The following is an 18,687-nucleotide window of genomic DNA, read 5'->3' as shown; positions in this document are numbered from 1 at the left end:
TTTCCCTTGTAAATGCATATTCTATGTTATTTTCTTCTAAGTTTCATCATTTTCATAGGGAAAGAAATGCGTATTATGTTACATATATTAGATTTATCCGATAAAACATATAGCTCGATTTTTTTTCAAAATAGATACATGCTAAACTTTTAAAAGCATTTTTCTGCGAACAGTGATTTTGAAGATTAGCATTTTTGTGTAATTTGAAAGATAAATTATTTAAATAGATTTATGGAGAAATTTTCTGTAGTCTCATTGAAAGACGTCGCATTTAAAAATATCATAAGCTGGGTGGTTATAAGCTCATTTACAGTCTGCCAATGTTGCATACATTGAAATCACTTATTTACGTTGTTAAATATGTATTTACCTCTGGGTGATAATGCCGTCTGAAGGTTTATTTAAAATAAAATTACAGGTGATAGCTTTTCGATCTCAGTAATTTAATGTTATCTTCTTTATTTGTACTGTTAGCCGGGTTCCCGCTGAGCGAAACCTAGTTAAACAGACCGTTCATTGGAGAGCAAACTACCTTTTAATGGTTAAAACCTTAAGAAGTAGAACATTTTTATTTAATACATCTATTTCATGCGCTATCTATTATTTGCGCCTTTTGCAGCTGAGGATGGTGGTTCGGTAAAACCATCGAAACTAGTCCTGTGAAAATTTGAAAATATAACGCTGATTTTTGTTGTTTGACTTCTGAATTGACTTCTGAATTTTAAAGTTACATGGCTTTTGCCTTCATGCAGGTTAATGCTAGTCATCTGCATAATAAACAAAAGTTTGCGATTTCTTACAGAAATGTATGTTTCTTATACTGAATCCGGTAGTGCAAATTTTAGATGAAGAGTGGATTGCTGCAGAGATGTATACATCGAAAGAGCATTGAGGTTTAAAAAAATGTGGCAGGAGGTTAACATGCAAATTCAAAGGACGTGATAAAATAAAGTTCTTGTTTATACGTTTATTTGATGCTGAAGGTTTGCAGAAATAACCTTACTAGCGATTAAGTTTATTTTTTTATTAAGGTTAGCTACTGTAACAGCTAAACTTATAGTGCTTGGCGTATCTGACCGTAGTGCAGATAGAAGGTTATATCCTGTTTGAAAGAAAGCTTTATTTCAGGCTAGGGAAATTCCAGAGCTTAATAGCAGAGGCAGTTGACAGTTGAGAGCAGAATCTGGACACCCGTGCGGCAAAGAGTAGCTATATTAAAAACCACCCATTGAGGTTCCTTGGCTATATCTAAATAGACAAAACCCGAATCGGTAAATCTTCCAGCGGGTTGATCGCTGGATGCCTGGGATAGGCATTATCGAACCATATTTCTAAGTATAAAGAATGATGCTAGACATTCTGAAAGTACCTTGGAATTACGTACATTTGTACAGTAGGGCTCTTCTTCGAGAATTTGTATTATCGAAAGTGATAGAACAAATCTTTTTATTTTTTCCCTCTTCAGATTGCGTCTCACAGTCAAGAAATAGAAAACATTTTATGGACTTTTTCGTAAAGAATCGTGAGGTCTGTTTATCACATTCTGGGTTCTGACTCTTGTATTATAGTTGTTATATATAAACAAACTTATATTAAGATTTTAATATTATTAACAGCTAAAAAAAGTAAGATTATTTCAAAATAAATTTGTCAGCTTTATCTCTAAACTTAATTGATTCTTAAAACTTTACCTTATTTAACCTTCCTGTACTTCCGACGACTTCTCATCTTCGCACTTAATTCGAAGTATAGGAATCTTGAAGCACGGACAAAAGGTAAAACTTAACTAAAAGTTAAGTCTTGTATGTACTATCCATCGCTGTTTGCGTAATCTTAGAAGTACAAATGCTTAAATATGTGCAGCCCAGCATGCAGCTTCAAAGTCGATTCAACTACTCAAGATTTCAGGCGCACACTCTAAGCAAATATAATTAATTGACCAGCGATAACTTTCCAAGTGAATTGTTTTCTGATAACTTTCGAAGTAAACTCTTTCAGATGATACTGATTTCTTTGTGTTCCGCGAGCCTAACAAATCACAAATGCAATAATTTCATCCTTGTACCAACCACTCATCTATATAATAACTGGGCTTTGACAACTCAAGTTTTTACCAAAGTTACATTTTTCTATGACCAGTGGTGTATGCTATATATTAATGTAATGAATTATTTATAATGCCAAATTGTGAAAATTTTCCTTTTTCCTCTAGTTCGAAGGTGTGCCCTTCTACCCAGATGCAAGCCGATTTTGGAAAGTGATTGATAAATATCGAGTAAGCATTTTCTACACTGCTCCAACTGCCATACGAGCTCTGATGCGATTTAGTGATGATTATGTGAAAAAGTAAGTGCATCTCTTTGTAACTAACTAATCCGGAAAACAACCAAAGAGCTTCCATATTGAAGAGAAGGAATTATTAGCACAATTAGTATATAATTTTTCATTAACTGTGTATTGTGTATTGAATTAAAAACGTAATCATGTTATCACACACTTCAAACTGTAATTCACGCAATTAAAATAAATCATAAACTACATCTTGTAATTTGTTGGCATGGCATCTCAGGCAAGTCAATACAGCAATAGACTAATCCATCAATAATTCCAATACGAGCATACTTTTGCATCCGACTGATTTTTAACTCCTTTTACTCTATTTTTTAATTCTATCTTATATGATTACTTTTTAATATTATTGCACGAAATTTAACAAGATTATTTATAGCTCCAGAAAATTTACTATAACATATAGTACTAAATCTATTTAATATTTAAGAAACTCCTGTTAAATTTTGCATAATAAATCATAATGTAAACTAATAAATCATGATGTAAACTAATAAATCATAATGTAACATTACGTTTAATTTTACAGAGATGTGTGAAACATTGCTTCACATAACATTATTAGTGATTGCACTATGGCTCCAGAGCGGAGTTAAAACTGTTTAGCGTAATGAATCATCACTATTTGGAAGCGGCGTTAGAAGAAAGCTCTACGGCTTCTTTTGCACAATTCGTTTAATTCGTGGTGAGAAAAACGTAGTACTGGCACTGAGTGTTGCAGATTTTTAGACATGTATAACAGAAAGAATCCTCTATAACCAATTCAAAGTGACTCATTCGTTGATGAAATTCCATCATGCTTGGACCTATAAACAAGAATGACGGCAGAAAATAATTCACACTATCACAGGAAGGCTTAAATCGTTAGTTTGGAATTCAGAAATAGTAGATAATCGACAACGGATCACGGAAGCATTAAATCTGTGTTAAAGTTCTACCCATTTTTTTAGTCGGGAAACGAAGACAGAGAGCTCAAAAAGTAAAATATGTAATATTTCAAATCTATGTATTGGCGTATTAATCGTCTTTAGCCAATCTAACCTGTAACAGGTTTATCCCACGCTGAAAAATCTCTATTTTCGAGTCAAAGAAAAGTGGTAATGTTTGTTCTACACTCTCTACATCGTCGAAGGTATAAAGAAAGAAAATATTCACTAAATGATCGAATGAGGCCTTTAGGGCTAAGGACACTTGTATATACTGATAAGGTTAACAAAAGTTCGAATAAATTCATAAGGAATATACTTATTCGTTACTCTCACCGTACCATTTGCTGACTACCTGGACCCTTCATATGAAATTTGGCTTGTCCTAGAAAATTATTATGTACCATTATCTAATAATTTATTTCACATGTCCTTTACCCAATAGGAACTCATTTTTGTACTGATCACAAACTTCTTCTTTGAGTGGCAGCCAATGATCCCTTGAAATTAAACGCCTGTGCACAGTACTATTGCTCACACCCACTCCACACTCTGCATTTCATATACTGGGTGCGCAGAAAACTTCCATCTCTTTTATAAATGCAAACTTTAATCGGATGACTTATGTCGAAGATGGCATTGAATAACTGGAATTTTTTACCAATAAATTTATAAAGAATTATTTCATTCCCCCTGTGCGTGTAGTTATGGAGTAACTGGTAACACATTTTGCTAGCACTAGAAGACCCATGGCTCGAATCCAGGCGAAGGCATAGTTGACTTTACGTGTTTCCTGCTTCGAAAAAAAGAATGCCTATGCCTGTAAAGTGGCTCAGAACTTAAAAAAAGTGTTATTGTCATAATTCGTCTGGTCGATTCGTTGAATGTATGGATTTCATAAATGAGTCGATTTTTCCACAGGTCTTGTGCCTCTCCTTAGTCACACATTTAGTGGAGGAAAATATAAAGAACTATTTCATTTTCCCCATGTATACTCTCGTGGCGTAAGTGGTGGAACATCCAGCTACCAGTGGAAGATTTGAAGTTGAAATCCCGGCGACGATATAAATCACGTTTCTCGAGGAGAAAGAAACCCTAATGCCTCTGCAAATTTATCAGTCGAATTTCAACGCTCATCTATTCTCAGATATCCTGTAGCGTAAGTCATCGCTCAGTATTAAAAAGCAGTTCGAAAATTTAACCTACTTCACATACCAAAACGATTCAGCTGCGTGCCACAGAGCCAAATCGGTAAATAAAATAATCTCTGCATATCCGTGATGAGGCACAATTACTTATGTGCTTTGATTTTTCATGTATAGGTTATAGGTATATCGATCCATGAGACGTGAAAAATGTGCAATATTCTCGCCAGGAGATTCGAATCCAGATGGAGGTGTTATCCAGTTACACCATAAAGGCACGTGGAAAGAAGGAGAAATACCCAATTAACCTCCCCCACTTTTAAAGTGTGACTGGAGATAAATGGATACAATCGCAAAATCCTGGGGGTGACAAATTATTATCCACCATCTTTTAGTTTGGGGTCACTTGTAGGGTTGCTTTCGATCTGGAAACTGAAGTTAAATCCTGCTGATCCTACTAGACAAGTTAGAGAGCTATCGCTACGTTTTAAAAACTCACAAACATAGAAGACGGTCTTAAAATAACTTTTTCATCTGGACTGAAATTTGATATAAAAAGCACGACTTCTGCGACAGACGTATCACCAATTATGTCGATGTAAATTAAGCAACAACAGTTATTTAAAGTCAAATGGATAACTTAGTTTAATACTAGGCATTCAACAGAATAAGCTATAAGCTGGCTCGAAATTTACCGGCGTGTAAGTCTGAAACATCAGCTAGCGAGAAAGTGCGAAAGCCTAAATAATCACTTTTAGATAGAGCTGTCGGGAATTCAATAGCGCGACGCGAATGCTAGAAGTTCTCTCTCTCTCTGAAATTAAATACCCTCAGCTTATATACTCTCAAACCTAATTTGCAGTTTAGTGAGGAATACGGAAAGAAGAAGTCATAGTTCAGATCGAAATCATAACTGTATTATGTAATTTATGTAAGATTCTTATACTGACATCCAACAATCATTTCCTAGGTAGGCCCACCAGCGGCTGAGCAACACACTCGCTAAACACTGGTAGTTTAGTCCGAGGTTCGAATCTTGGCGTACGGGCTGGTTGCATGGGCGTTTTCTGGTTTTCCTTATGTGTAACGTGTATATGAGCCAGTTTCCCTTATAAAGTCCTCCATGAAGGCATCCCTCCCCATAGACAGATAGCTCTTGTGTGGTTTGCTGTAATAATATAAACCAAACCAAAACAAACGAATTGCTACGTACAGGACAATAACATCTGACATGGCCAAGTTAACAGTTAAGGTTTAAATTTTATAAATAATATTTGGAACATAATGGATCAAATGCGATAAGAAACTTTGCATATTGATGCGGTTACGGAAAGCACTTTCCCAGACTTGGTTCTAGGAAAATGCAAAATCTCATCACTTTTACGCTCTCTTTATTGTCAATACTTCTTTTCTTACAACAGATGCACGAGTGATTGTGTCTCTCTTTTTTATGATTGTTTTGCTAACCGCAGTTTTAATTAATTAAGATAATAAATATGTATACTAATTTAATTATCAAAACTCTCGTATGCTTATTTTTCCCGATTGTTTACTACAGTTTACAGGAATTGTATACAGCTTACTGTTTGCTTCCTGTAACAAATACCGAAAGCAGCCCATATCAGTATTTTAATGCACACTATTTTGTATCGTTTGTTATGTAGTGTATCCAAAACTCATGGGTTTTAATACATGTCCTATTTACGAAAGGCTAGAATTTTGAACGCTTATTTTTTAGCTCGGATAGAGGAAGCTTACGTTTGCTGGGAAGTGTTGGAGAACCAATCAACCCAGAAGCGTGGTTATGGTACCATAGAGTAGTAGGAGATGGAAGATGCCCCATTGTTGATACCTTCTGGCAGACAGAAACGGTACAGAATATACATTTTATATTAATATTATAGTTCACATTTTTTATTCTTTACCTAAAAATTATGAATTGTAAGTTTTATTCATGAGTTAAAATACTACCTCTTTCAGGGTGGGATTGTCATAACACCTCTTCCTGGATGTATACCACTGAAACCAGGATCTGCGGTAATATATTTATCTTTTCATAAGTACACCCTTCATATGTAAGCTAATAAGTCACCAGCTTGCTTTAACACCCCAAGTTTTCTATTAACGAAAAGTGTCTATAGTATCCTGAACGACAAAATAATACTATTTTCCATAACATAGTTAAATTCGCTTTAATCGAAGTATCCTTAAAGGGAAATACTTAACACTATAAAGGGGTGCTAGCTCTGAGTATAAATAATTGCAGAGGCGAACCTTCTAACAACGCACCCTTTAATGATTAGACTGATGTACATCAGAAGTTGATGTAAGGTCACCATAAAATTCAGCGCAGGAGGTATAATGTCACGAGAAGTAATCAAAGCGTTGCTTATAAATCTGAGGACGACTGATAGAATTGGATTAACTATTAAGCAAAATAAGCACGTGCTGACAGCATCAAGAAAAGAGGGCACCACCAAAAAAAAAAAAAAAAAAAAAAAAATCTCATTGCTGGTTTTACCATTGAATATAACTAATCCAAGACCGAGAGAGACGGAAAGGGGGGAAAAAGAGATGTTACACTGTTGAAAAGTATGCACCAAATCTTTTACATGCTCAGCACCTCTAGTAGTCTTCATCCGGACTACAGTGACGCAGCATTTCTTATGAAACTAATTGATCGATTTATTATATTTCAATAATATTTCTGTTTCATCTGCAGCGGAAAACACATCGCGAAGCAGTTTAAGCATACTTGGTCAAACTACTATTGATAAAATTGGTCAATAACATTTTTGCGGAAAAATAAGTTTATTTTTCATGTATTACACAGATTTCAAATATGCATTAAATTTCTGCTTTCACGCATTACGTAGTTTAGTAAATTAGAAGTATAAGAAGACCGTCTGGAAAAGTAAATAATTAAAATTAAATAGAATATAAAGCTATAAAAATTAATAAATCAAATAAACTTGCGGTAAATAGGGAAATAATAAATAAAAATACCGAAGCATCGCCTTATCTGGGGTTCCAGTCTGAAGTATGATTTCACTCAAAAACCGAACACTGACGGCTCTATGCTCCAGCTTTGGTTGAATTTAAGCTCTCTTTCAACCAGAGTTTTTAAGTGGCATTACTTATTAGTACGCAGATACTTCTTAAATGTGTAACAGTACATTGCAATTTAAATTGCATGGGCAAGTAAGCTAAAGTTTAAATAGTAGATTTTTTTTTTCTATTCGCAAGCGTTTTTGAACAAGAATCGTTTAGTTTTTCGAGCTATGAGTTCAATAATTCCTCCCCATTTACCGTGTCTGTTTCTTCAAAACTTTTCTCATGAGAGCAGCTGCAATTTCACTATCGACTGCGGCTAACTGCCGGCTGTATCCAAAAAATCCACTTGAGAAATGAGACGAAATCTTTTTAAATCTCATATCCTTTCTGATGTTAGTCTTTCCCACGATTCTTCAGTTTGTGCAACTTAATTATTTTATACTGAATTTCGACTAATGAAATTCGGCTGCCATTTATGACTGTCACTTCTTGGACCACTGAAACCGGTTTGTCCTACAAAAACAAATTGTAATTAATTCACCGTGTTAACTTGATAAACGAACCAAGAGGAGTGTCACAGCATTTAACTTCCAGTAATGAATTTTTTAATTTTAATTTTAACAGATAACTTTGCTGATTGTAAAAATATGCATGTTCAAAATCGAAATATCGAATGCTTGTTAATTTTTAAGGAGTTATTTACATTTCCCCATTCATGTTATCGGCTATAAGTGGTTAGCATGTCCAGCTATCCATTGGGAGAACCATAGTTTAAATTTCGATGAGAGTACAGTCCCCCCCCCCGTTTCTTGCATTCAAAAAATATTTCGGCATTCATGTTTTTTGCATTCTGATAGTATCAACAAAATTAAGATAATGATATATAAATTAACAGAGCTACATCCGTTTTAAGAACAACTTTGCAAGAGTCAGGTTTTAAGAGTAAACACCTGAGTCATCATTTTGTCTAATTATTATGTTTGACTTAAATTGACGAGGCAAAACATTAGGGCCATTCCCACATTTTTCAATGAACTCGTCTGGATGACTTGGAGGGCTCGTGATTAAATGGGAACTGTTGCTTAGAGAAGGTACAGAATTATCCTTGCACTTACTTTTGCGAGTGATGAGAAAGGCTGCTGATCTAAGCGAATTTGATAGAAGGCAGATTGCAATGACCTGAATACTCGGAACTAGTATCTCCGAAACTGCATAGCTGGGAGATTGTTCACGATCTGTCTTTGTTAGTATTTATGCAAAACGTATAAATGATCGTGAAAACAGCAGTAGACGCCCAGGTAATTGACGTTCACGCGTCATCAAAGAAAAAGGATGCCGGAGACTCTCCTGCTCGGTACAGCAAAAATCGGCGCCAATAGTGTCTCAGCTAGCAGCGCAGTGCAATGCAGGTCCAAGTGCAAGTGTTTCGGAACACACAAATTCAGTGTACATTGTTGTATATGGGACTACGTAGTAGACGTCCCACTCGGTTGCCTCTGTTGACCAAGCGTCATTGTCAACTACACCTACAGTGGGTGCTGGAACATCGAGACTGGAACATGACTAAGTGGGAGACAGCTGCCTGGTCGGATGAATCACGATTATGGTCGTGTCAGGGTACGCCGTCTTCCAGGCGAAATTTGCTTCCCCCCTCCTCCCGCTGTACCGCAGGTCATACCCAGGCTGAAGGTGGCGGTATTATGCTTCGGGTGACTTTCTCAAGGGCGGCTCTGAAACCCTTAGTTGTAGTAGAACAGACCATGAAAGTTGCGAACTATCTTAATATAATTGTAAATCAGTTGTATCCTTACATGGCGTCTGTCTTCCCAACTAGAAATGGAATCTTCCAGCAGGAAAATGCCCCATGTTAAAAGGCTCGAATTGCGTTGGAGGGATTCGAGGAGCATAAGGATGTCCTGACCACCTAACTCACCGAATCCTAACCTGCTAGAGCACGTTTGGGATATCATGGAGGGGCAGCTCAGAGCTCAAACACCACCATGAAGGAATATCTCGACTTTGCGTGACCGCTGCTTAGACATCTGATACAACCTGTCTCCAGTCATCTATCAACTTGTGTATCCATGCCAAGGCGAGTTGCAGCTGTTTTGCAGGCCAAAGGTTACGCAACACGTTATTGAGTAGGTGGTCATAATGTTTTGGCTCTTCCGTGTGTGTGCAAAATATACGGATAAGCATTCCTTTTCAAACTCAGGTCTGTCACCAATAACGAAAGTTTTTAGGGATCGAAGTTCAAAGAAACATATGTAATGCATCCACGAACTCGCTCAAAACCCATAAATGTAGTACATTATTGCAGAAATTCGTTTAAGCCTAACGAGGCGAATGTAGTTACGCATTTTAACGAAGCGTCTTTCGATGAACTGACGTGTTGAAAAATTCGGAGATTAATTCAGACAGCGTGACGTCAAAGTCTTAGTTTGTGAAGCTCAAGTAATGATTTAAAATAATTCAATCGGCTAGCAAACCAAATAAAAGTTAACATCAAGTGACGAAACATCTTTGCAAGATAAATATAGCTCAAAATGATTTCAAAAACGGGAAGGGGGACAAGTTGATATGAGTTACATGGTCTTTTGTGTGCATCTCAAAAGGATTTTCTTAATATTTAGGTATATTTTTACAAAAAATACTAAACAAATATAATATTTTATATGGTAACATTATTTACAAATGAATGATGCACAAATGAAATGTGCACAAATGAATTTATTTAAAGAAATGAAGAACTATATCATTGATTTTTATTCAGAGTTGTAGCTAGGGTTTTCAGCGCCCAGGGACAACTGAAGATTTCGCGCCCCCTACTGCTTGCTAAGGATGGAAAACATTTAATTCTAAAATGTCGTAACATCAGTTTGGCGCCCCTTGGATTCTGCGCTCGGGGACAGATGCCCCCCTTGCCCCCCTCTAGCTACGCCCCTGTTTTTATTAAAGAATATCCTACCACTTTTTCACTCGAAATAAATAACAGAGTAGCAAGCAATTCACTTGAATTTCTGAACTTACTTTTAAATAACAATGCGAATGTAAAGCTCCTCTGTACAGAAGAACAGTTTTTAGAAATGCCTATATATGAGACCATGTTCTAAAATATTTTTCGATTTTTTCTAAACAATGCACACGATATTATGGATTAAAATTTAATTCTTACGTTATTAATAATTATGATATTCGGTTTTTCATGTAACAAATATGTTAACTAAGCAGAAAGTTATACTTGGAAAATATGCAAATTTTCTAAAATTAGTTCTTCAGATTTTTTTCAGTTTGAAATCATCTTATTAAGTAAGAAATGCTGGTATTCATGCTAGGCTTTAAATGAAAATTTTTATATAATAAAATTCTTACTTTTTATGGGATAACAGAATACTTTGCGTATTACAGGTATCGATAATTATATCCAATTCTAAATATTTGCTAAGAAAATGAACGATAGAAAAGTTAGGGAGCGATCACAGTTGTCATTGTCATAAGTCGTGTTGTGTTGTTGTTACTTATCTCACTTGTTTGACAGCAGCATCAGAACAAGCCCATGAAATTCTTCGTTGCATAGAGAACAAGATTACGCCTTTCGTTGGCAAGAGCCTTGAGCACCATACAGGTGACATTATGAATTCGCTCAGTTCAGTCCCCAATTTTGATGGAGAGCATTCCCGGGGAACGGATCCGAAGGTCTCCCACCCCTCTTCCCTTACACCAGCCTCTCGAGAGGATTTTCGGCTCGACATATATTTAGAGTGCCTCCATGCCGCAAAGACACTGCACATTTACAAGCACCCATGCTTTCACCGGGATTCGAACCCGGGTCCTTAAGTACCGCAGTAGGCTCCCCTAACCACTATACCGTCTAGATGGCTCATAAGTTGTAAATGTTATAATTGCGTGTTCGTACTAAAACGCTGAGGAGATATAGATCTAAGTTACAGCCACTGATAGAAAGCTAGTAGCTTTGTGCGCATTTGATATCTCTCAAACTTTGACGAATTCTAAGTTCCTTCGAGCATATTTCATCGGCCAGTTTTAAATTCGCACTTTTTATTTTTTTCTACCACTTGGAATAAAAAAACTGCACTGTCGTGAGAGATACATTAGACTGTTCCAAATTTTTAGCACAGTAAAATTAAAACGTCAAAAGTTTCTTTGTCAAATGCACATCGTTTCACATTCTTAGTTCGGCGTGCTTTACTTGGTTACGGCACGGGGGCTATCTGCTTAAGAGGGATGCCTTCATGGAGGACTTTCTAAGGAAATTTGGTTCGCATCCAATTTATATCTTGGGAAAACCTCAAAAATATCCACGTATCCAGCTGATTTCCCTGGAATCGAACCCAGGTCGAACTACCAGCGTTCCGAGACTTTACTGCTCAGCCACTGCTCGGTATTTCCTATGCCTAACATTAGTTACAAACAGAAATTGGTCACTTATTTCGCTCTGATTGGTTGTTTTGTTCCATCCTATGCGAGTCTTGGCATGAAGTTGAGTGCTTGGGACTTTAAAACTAAATCCTGATACTAGTTTCGTTGGCTATAGAAAACCTTGTTGCCAACCGTCGATGTTCTGCTTATGCCGCTTTTGACCGTTAAGCTATTCTGTGGATGCTTCCTTAGACTATACCCTAATGCTGAATGTTGGTGCTCCATGACATTCATGAATTCTCTGCTGTGCAAATGCAGCAAGGCAAGGACACTTACCTGAAGAGCAAAAAGATTCGTAGGATTAAAAATGGCACGAATGCACTTCGCTCCAGGCGGCTTCTCTTCATCTTCGTACACCCTCATGAAAGCGGATATAATCAGAAGAAAATTCTAAAGTGCAGAGTACTTTTAAAAGTAGTCTATGTACACGACATTCCAAAATTAATCAAAGAAATTTTAAAGGGTAACAGAACACATCGGAAACAAAGGCTTTTTATGATAAAATGCATGGTCGCAAATCAAGAGTTTGGGCGCTGAATGGCGATTTTTCCCCACAATGCCGTTTTGCTGTTTTTCGCTATGCAAAGACACCAAACACTTTCAGGAGCTTGTACAAAATCTGTAGTACAGTATATTAATTTTGTATTTTTTTCATGTACTTTTTTTTGCATGTGTTCCTCAGTTGTGTCATGTTTTTGTTTCTCTGTTGGTGATATTTATATTCAATGTATTTAATTCAAAGAGACTCTGAAGTTCTTTCAAAGTAATAGTTTTTAGATATGGCGCAAAGATATAACCTTTTTTACCCCTCTACTCTCTCCTTCTTTCAATTCCATTCATCGCTCATTTTTCAGTTTTATTATTTCGTGTAACGTTATTTTTGGTAACGTTATTTAGATTAAATCGGACACGTTGCTCTCTGCGCAGTGTTCACAACTCCGTCGGCGAATTCATGGTTCAAGCAACATCATTAACGACATGACATAGATTAGTATACGAATAAAGAAAAGGCAAACATACACTAAGTCAAGACTCTAAATAGAACTAAATGACTTAACGCTATGTCTATTTAAGCAAAGAGAATGTAAGAAGGTGTAAAAGTCGCTTTTATGCTTTTATTAAGAACTCAAATCAGCTGCAAAGAAGACACTTCTGGTGCTTACAAAACCAGGAATCAGTTTATGGCGTAAACCCAAAAAGTAGAATTTTAAATTAAAACTAATTTTTAATTAACCAAAGGTTACACAGAAATATTAAATGCGTAATTTGGCTCTAACCTACACCGGCGTGACAACACTATTTGCAAGATTAAAGCAACGCCGTAGACAGGAATGCTATCGTTGAATATCCACTAGTAACATGGCCTTCAATAGGCGGAATACGCTCTGATTAAAGCAATCTGAAACCCTCACTTAAATACGTGCTAAGGAAAATTTGCACTCTGGCAGTAAAATGAAAAGGGAGAAATAACAGTAAAGTTTCGGAGCATAAATGGTTTATTAAAATAAATTATAATCATTTCAAGTTTATTCTTTGACTTTTGAAGCAGCCTGTGTTTATTGTTGCATATATTGGGACTGATATTCATTATTTTATGCTTTTCCCCTTTTTTCCTATTTTCTTAGTTATATCTTGTTCAGACAGTGCTACTTTTATTGAGCTTGAAGTTAAAACTGTTTTTAAAATTGAGTTTTTCTCTTATTTCAGTGCTTTCCATTCTTCGGAGTTGTAGCGAAATTACTCACAGAAGAAGGCAAAGAAATAACTGGAGAAGGGGAAGGATACCTGGTATGTAACATGATTTTTGTACATCATTACGTTTCATCTTGGCATATGAAAGATAACTTCAGTGGAGTTGTAAAAGGGGAATTGTTTTGTCACATCGTTGATATTGCCAGGTTTTTGATGTGATCAGCAGAACAGGTTTAAATATTTAGGAATATTAACTTTTTTATCGAAAATTTCAGAAAAACATGCCTTGATTCTAGATCGAATTCTACATATTCCTTGTACCCCACATACTAAAACTCCAGCTTTCTGTATTGTGAAGACGGGCTATATCATACTGTGAATCCATTTCTCGGAGCTAGGTTTGGTTTGATTTGGTTTAGTTGATTATGTAAAAGCACTCAAGGGCCATCTGTGATGCCTTTGTGGAAAGGGAAACTGGCTCGTATCTATGTTACACATTAAGAAAACCAAGAAAATGCTTATGCAACCAGCTCGTTCATATGGAATCGAGCCCAAGTAAAACTACTAGTGTTCAGAGATTTTACCGCTCGACCGCTGGTGGAACCTATTTGAAGAAGCTAGGAAGTGAAATATCTTGAAGATTAAAATTTAAAAAAAAAAATTGGACTTTATTTTATGCAAACTTCTAGGCACAATTCGAAAAGGAAAATGGTTCGGGAAACACTCTGTATTTCTATTTGGAACGTAGTTGTATTCTTCTGGAAGCAAATGCAAAAACTTAATTTCAGTTGCTTTCCTTAAGTTAATGATTTACTCTTTTTCTGAAATTTCCTATTAAGTTCTGTTTTCATTTTTGCATGCTTTATTATTGAAGAGAGTAATTTTACCAATGCATTTCTAGTGTATCAAAATTATTTTCTAGAACTGATGATTCTTAATAAATGTTTTGTTGCTTATATAAGTCGACTTTGAACACTAAAGTGTCGAAGTTGCAATAACTACCTCTTTATTTTTCCTAGTACTGAATTATATGAATTGTGAAATGTCCATCTCTGAGCCTGATATTCACAAATATTCTCTGATTTAAGTGGCAATCTGAAATATTTAATAACATGACGAATCCTTCCAACTTTCTTTTGCATTTGGCATTAACTTTTAAGATTTCACATTAATTAACCAGTTATCTTAATAATTTGCTTTGAATTCCACTTTTACTTTCATCAGTTCCACCAGGAAGCAAATTATTACTTATTATTATTGGCTATTTACGCGTAGAGTTCTTGAATTCGGGAGACAGACTTTGGTAGGTATCGTTAGCCGGTTAATCTCAGACAACCTCCTGTAACTCGTATGAATGGTTTAAATCGGCTTTAGCTTCTCTTGCTCGAATAATTTTCTCGTGAAAATATTCAGGCTTGAGCCAAAGCTTACTCAGACGAGTATTACTTTGTTTTTAATATTTTATTTTGGCCGTATCTTTTGTTCTACACTTTTTTTGCAAGTAGCAGATATTTCATGTACTCTTATTGTTATTAGTTTTGTGTAGCCATCAAGCTGATGTGTAAAAAAATGGCTTATTTTAAACCTTCATCTGAGTTGGCGATCCTGTATTTAAATGGAATGACGGGACAAAAATGTCATTTTCTGAACGTTTGTAGGAATTGATAGCTAAAATAGTGTGGAAACATACAAACTTCCATACAAACTCCAGTTTCCTTCTAGATTATAACAAGCTTATTAAGAGCTTTCCAAAAGCTTTTGAAACAAATTCCCTTTTACAGCTTTGTAGTGCATTTTCAAAAACCCAAGTAACATGACCAAGTTTTACTTTCGTTTCGAATGCCAGCGTAACAGGATTTGAACCCGTGATTTCCTGTACTGCTGACAGGCTACTTTCATCAGCACAGTTATTAGAAGCCAATAATGAGCTTGAATATTTCCTACTTAAAAATGAAATTCTGAACTGCTGTCTTTTTGCCCCTTTAAATATTGGTGGTTCAAATACGTAATATAACAAAATGCATCCTTCACAGCTTGAAAAGTTTAATATCAATGAAAAGTTTATCTGCCTTTCAGTGACAATTTATACGCAAGTACCTAATATTATGCTGGTGCGACTGAAATGTCCGATTGCATGTACGGTGAAAACACAGCTGTCGGACGTCAAACAACGGGCTACTGTAGTCTTTTGTGTTATCTCGCAGCATCACTACAAGTATACAAGGCAGGATGAGCTACCAAGCTATTCGGTAGGTATTATGTTGTTAAACATAAACATAAGGCCTCGTCCATGCAGAAGTGAACCATACGGAATACTCAACTGTGAATATAATATATTCCTTCTGTCAATTTAAACTAGGTTCTTATACTTGACTTGCAGCACAAAGCGTTAACATTGCTTTGACACAGATAGAGCTAATGTGAATAAATAATACATGAAATTTCATGTTGGTGATAAAACAGTCTCAAATAGGCATTTTTTCCGTTTCGACATTTTTCGAAAATTTTCCAGGAAATTTTCCAGGTTTTCGGTATTTCGGGAATAAATTTGGTAACATTAATTGGTTGCATAGTTGAAAGCATCTGCATAGTTGAAAATTAGACACTTCGTAACAAAGGAAAAAATAGAAAATTATGTAACCATATTTAGAGTTAAAATACACTTTTCAAAATATAATGCAAATACAAGTCGTTTTTCTTAAAGAGAAAACTTTCCCATAAAATCTCAAACTTGCATTCAAAACAATTCTTTCCTCACTTTATGGTATTTTCTCTCTTCTTTCGCATGCCTCCGATCTATAACGGCAGCACTCTCGGAGGGTATTCGAGAGGCCCAGGTTCGAGTCCCGGTGTGTATATTGCCCATTTTTCACGTCTCTTGCTTCAAAATAACCTAATGACTCTACAACTCTCTTTGTTGGTGTAATGATTACACGAGAACAAGCACCTAGGCTGTGTAAGTCTCATCTTGGGTGGAATATGTAGATGGTAAACATATCTTTCTGTAGCAGCTTAGTAAAGGTGCCGATGCGGAAGAAACAAATTTTCCTTTTGAAAAAGTTCGTAGTGATGTAGAATAGCGAAGGTAGTAGCCGATTATTGTAGTGTGAGTTGGATGTGATAGCAATTATTGTAAAAATATGGCATAAAAGTTGAAGAAAAGTTGACGATTGAAGAAGTGCAACTCTACAACTCCTTCAACTCCTCCTCTACAACTCTATCAACTCTCAAAGCGTTGATAGTTTGTAGCAAATATTAGCTCTAGGTATTATCACGAATCCAAGACTGCAGAAAACTCTTTTTTCGTATAAAAGGGGCATAGCTGGAATAAGTAATTTTTTGCATAATGTTGGTAGCTCTATACCCATCCTAGTCTCGAATAGCTAAAAGCTACTTTTTCTAAATTATAATTGCCGAACTATAGAAATGTTCAATGGGTTTGTTTTGAAGAAAATATTGTCTTAGACTAAACTGCACTTCTGTTCTGTTTCTCAAGAATATCAAACGCATAGGCTGAATAACGGCGTATTATCTCCAGTTACTATCTGCAATAATTCAGGTGATAGATTAAGATTTGTCTTCACTGAAAGATCGATACTTTCTTTGACAATTTGAGCAATATACTTTTTATTTAAATTTTGATAATATTGGGTACCCAGATATCAAGCCAAAATTGACATCACTTTCCCCTTTATTTAAATATTGAAGCAAATTAACCAAAATTTTATTCGTTCTCAACTCATATCTATGAGGCGTCTGGTCAGTAAGTTTCACAAATGGCCTTTTTATTGCCAAACTATAGAAAATTTTTCCTCGCCGTAATATAAAACAAATTGATTCAAGGCTAGTTAATTATTTGCGGAAAATCTTTAGCAAATAAAAATTTTCGGGATCCGAAAAGCAATAAAAACTTTCATTGTTTCCGGACAAAACGGGACAAAATGGAATCCCGGATTCTCAGGAAAAGAAATACTATTAATAATGCTGCCCACAAGTGACCAGGCAAAAGCCACTGTGCAGACCTTATGTAACTTGCAGTATAAAGCTGTTCCTCGCATAACATACTCTCAAAACTCATCTGCCACTGATTTTTCAACTCGTACGCAGTTTTGACTGCTTCTTAAAGATTTAAAAAAGAAATTAATTGATGGCAGAGAGGTCTAGAGTGCAGATAACTACTTCTTTGCATCAGAGACTTCTCATTTCTTTTGCAGACATTGGCAGACACAACGGCAAAAGTTTGTGTACGCAGAGGAAGACTATTTTCTCAGTTTGATAACTAAAGTATTTTTATTTCTCCTATTTATCATTTGATGGTAACATGCACTTGCTGAACATTTCGATAGAAACAACCCAATTTTTCCTCAAATGATGCTGAGTAGTGCTAATAACTGCTTTTTTATAATAGAGATCCCGTATACTTCCTTAATATTATACTTTCTTGTGTATTTTTTATCCCTAATATCACAATCCTGCATTCATTTACCATTGTTTACATTTATGTACTTCCAGTTTTCCTGATAATTTTAAAAAAGTATTTTGATTAGGAAGCTGAAACAATTTAGGAGAAGAATGTCATTTATTACTTGATTTCAAGCAATATAAACGATTATTTGCAGGTTTTTGAAAGACCTTGGCCTGGAATGATGCGCAGTGTTTATGGATCGCAAGAACGTTATGAAACTACATACTTCAAAAAGTTTCCAGGTTATTATTGCACCGGGGATGGTAAGGAGAAGTTTATTGTTATGACATAAGCTACTTTTAATTATAGAATTTCTTATTAATCTTGCTGTTACTATTGAATCTTTTATAAGCTTGTTGAAAAGCTGTATTAAAGTTTCAGATAAATGGCGATGAATATTTTCCTTGAGAAGTTTCAATGCTATTTAAATTTTGTTTTATATAATATTTTTCCAAATATTCTTTCCACCATACGACAGAAAATCAAGTATCACTAAACGCTTTCAGATTAGGCACATCTGAAATTAATTTTAAGGTTTGTAAAGTTAAAAGTTTAATTGTTCCTGAGAGGTTCAAGTTTTTTAACAATGCGCAAGTGACCCAATTGCGCTATAAAT

The 18,687-nt window shown here is 35.6% G+C and overlaps 1 protein-coding gene across 1 annotated transcript in view; it reads left to right on the top strand.

Annotated features, from left to right (window-relative positions):
* The window catches only part of LOC118199882 (acetyl-coenzyme A synthetase, cytoplasmic-like), an 85,104-nt gene that overhangs the window by 47,822 nt on the left and 18,595 nt on the right, over positions 1–18,687 (top strand). The window contains exons 9-13 of the mRNA XM_035371743.2: positions 2,213–2,346; positions 6,159–6,291; positions 6,401–6,457; positions 13,622–13,702; positions 18,226–18,334. Coding sequence (XP_035227634.1) covers positions 2,213–2,346; positions 6,159–6,291; positions 6,401–6,457; positions 13,622–13,702; positions 18,226–18,334 — 514 coding nt within the window. The remainder of the gene's footprint in view (positions 1–2,212; positions 2,347–6,158; positions 6,292–6,400; positions 6,458–13,621; positions 13,703–18,225; positions 18,335–18,687) is intronic.

This window comes from Stegodyphus dumicola, chromosome X2 (assembly GCF_044657685.1).
Source record: "Stegodyphus dumicola isolate Sdum_Otavi_A_Nest chromosome X2, ASM4465768v1".
Classification (NCBI taxonomy): domain Eukaryota; kingdom Metazoa; phylum Arthropoda; class Arachnida; order Araneae; family Eresidae; genus Stegodyphus; species Stegodyphus dumicola.
This window is presented reverse-complemented; position numbering and strand designations above follow the sequence as displayed.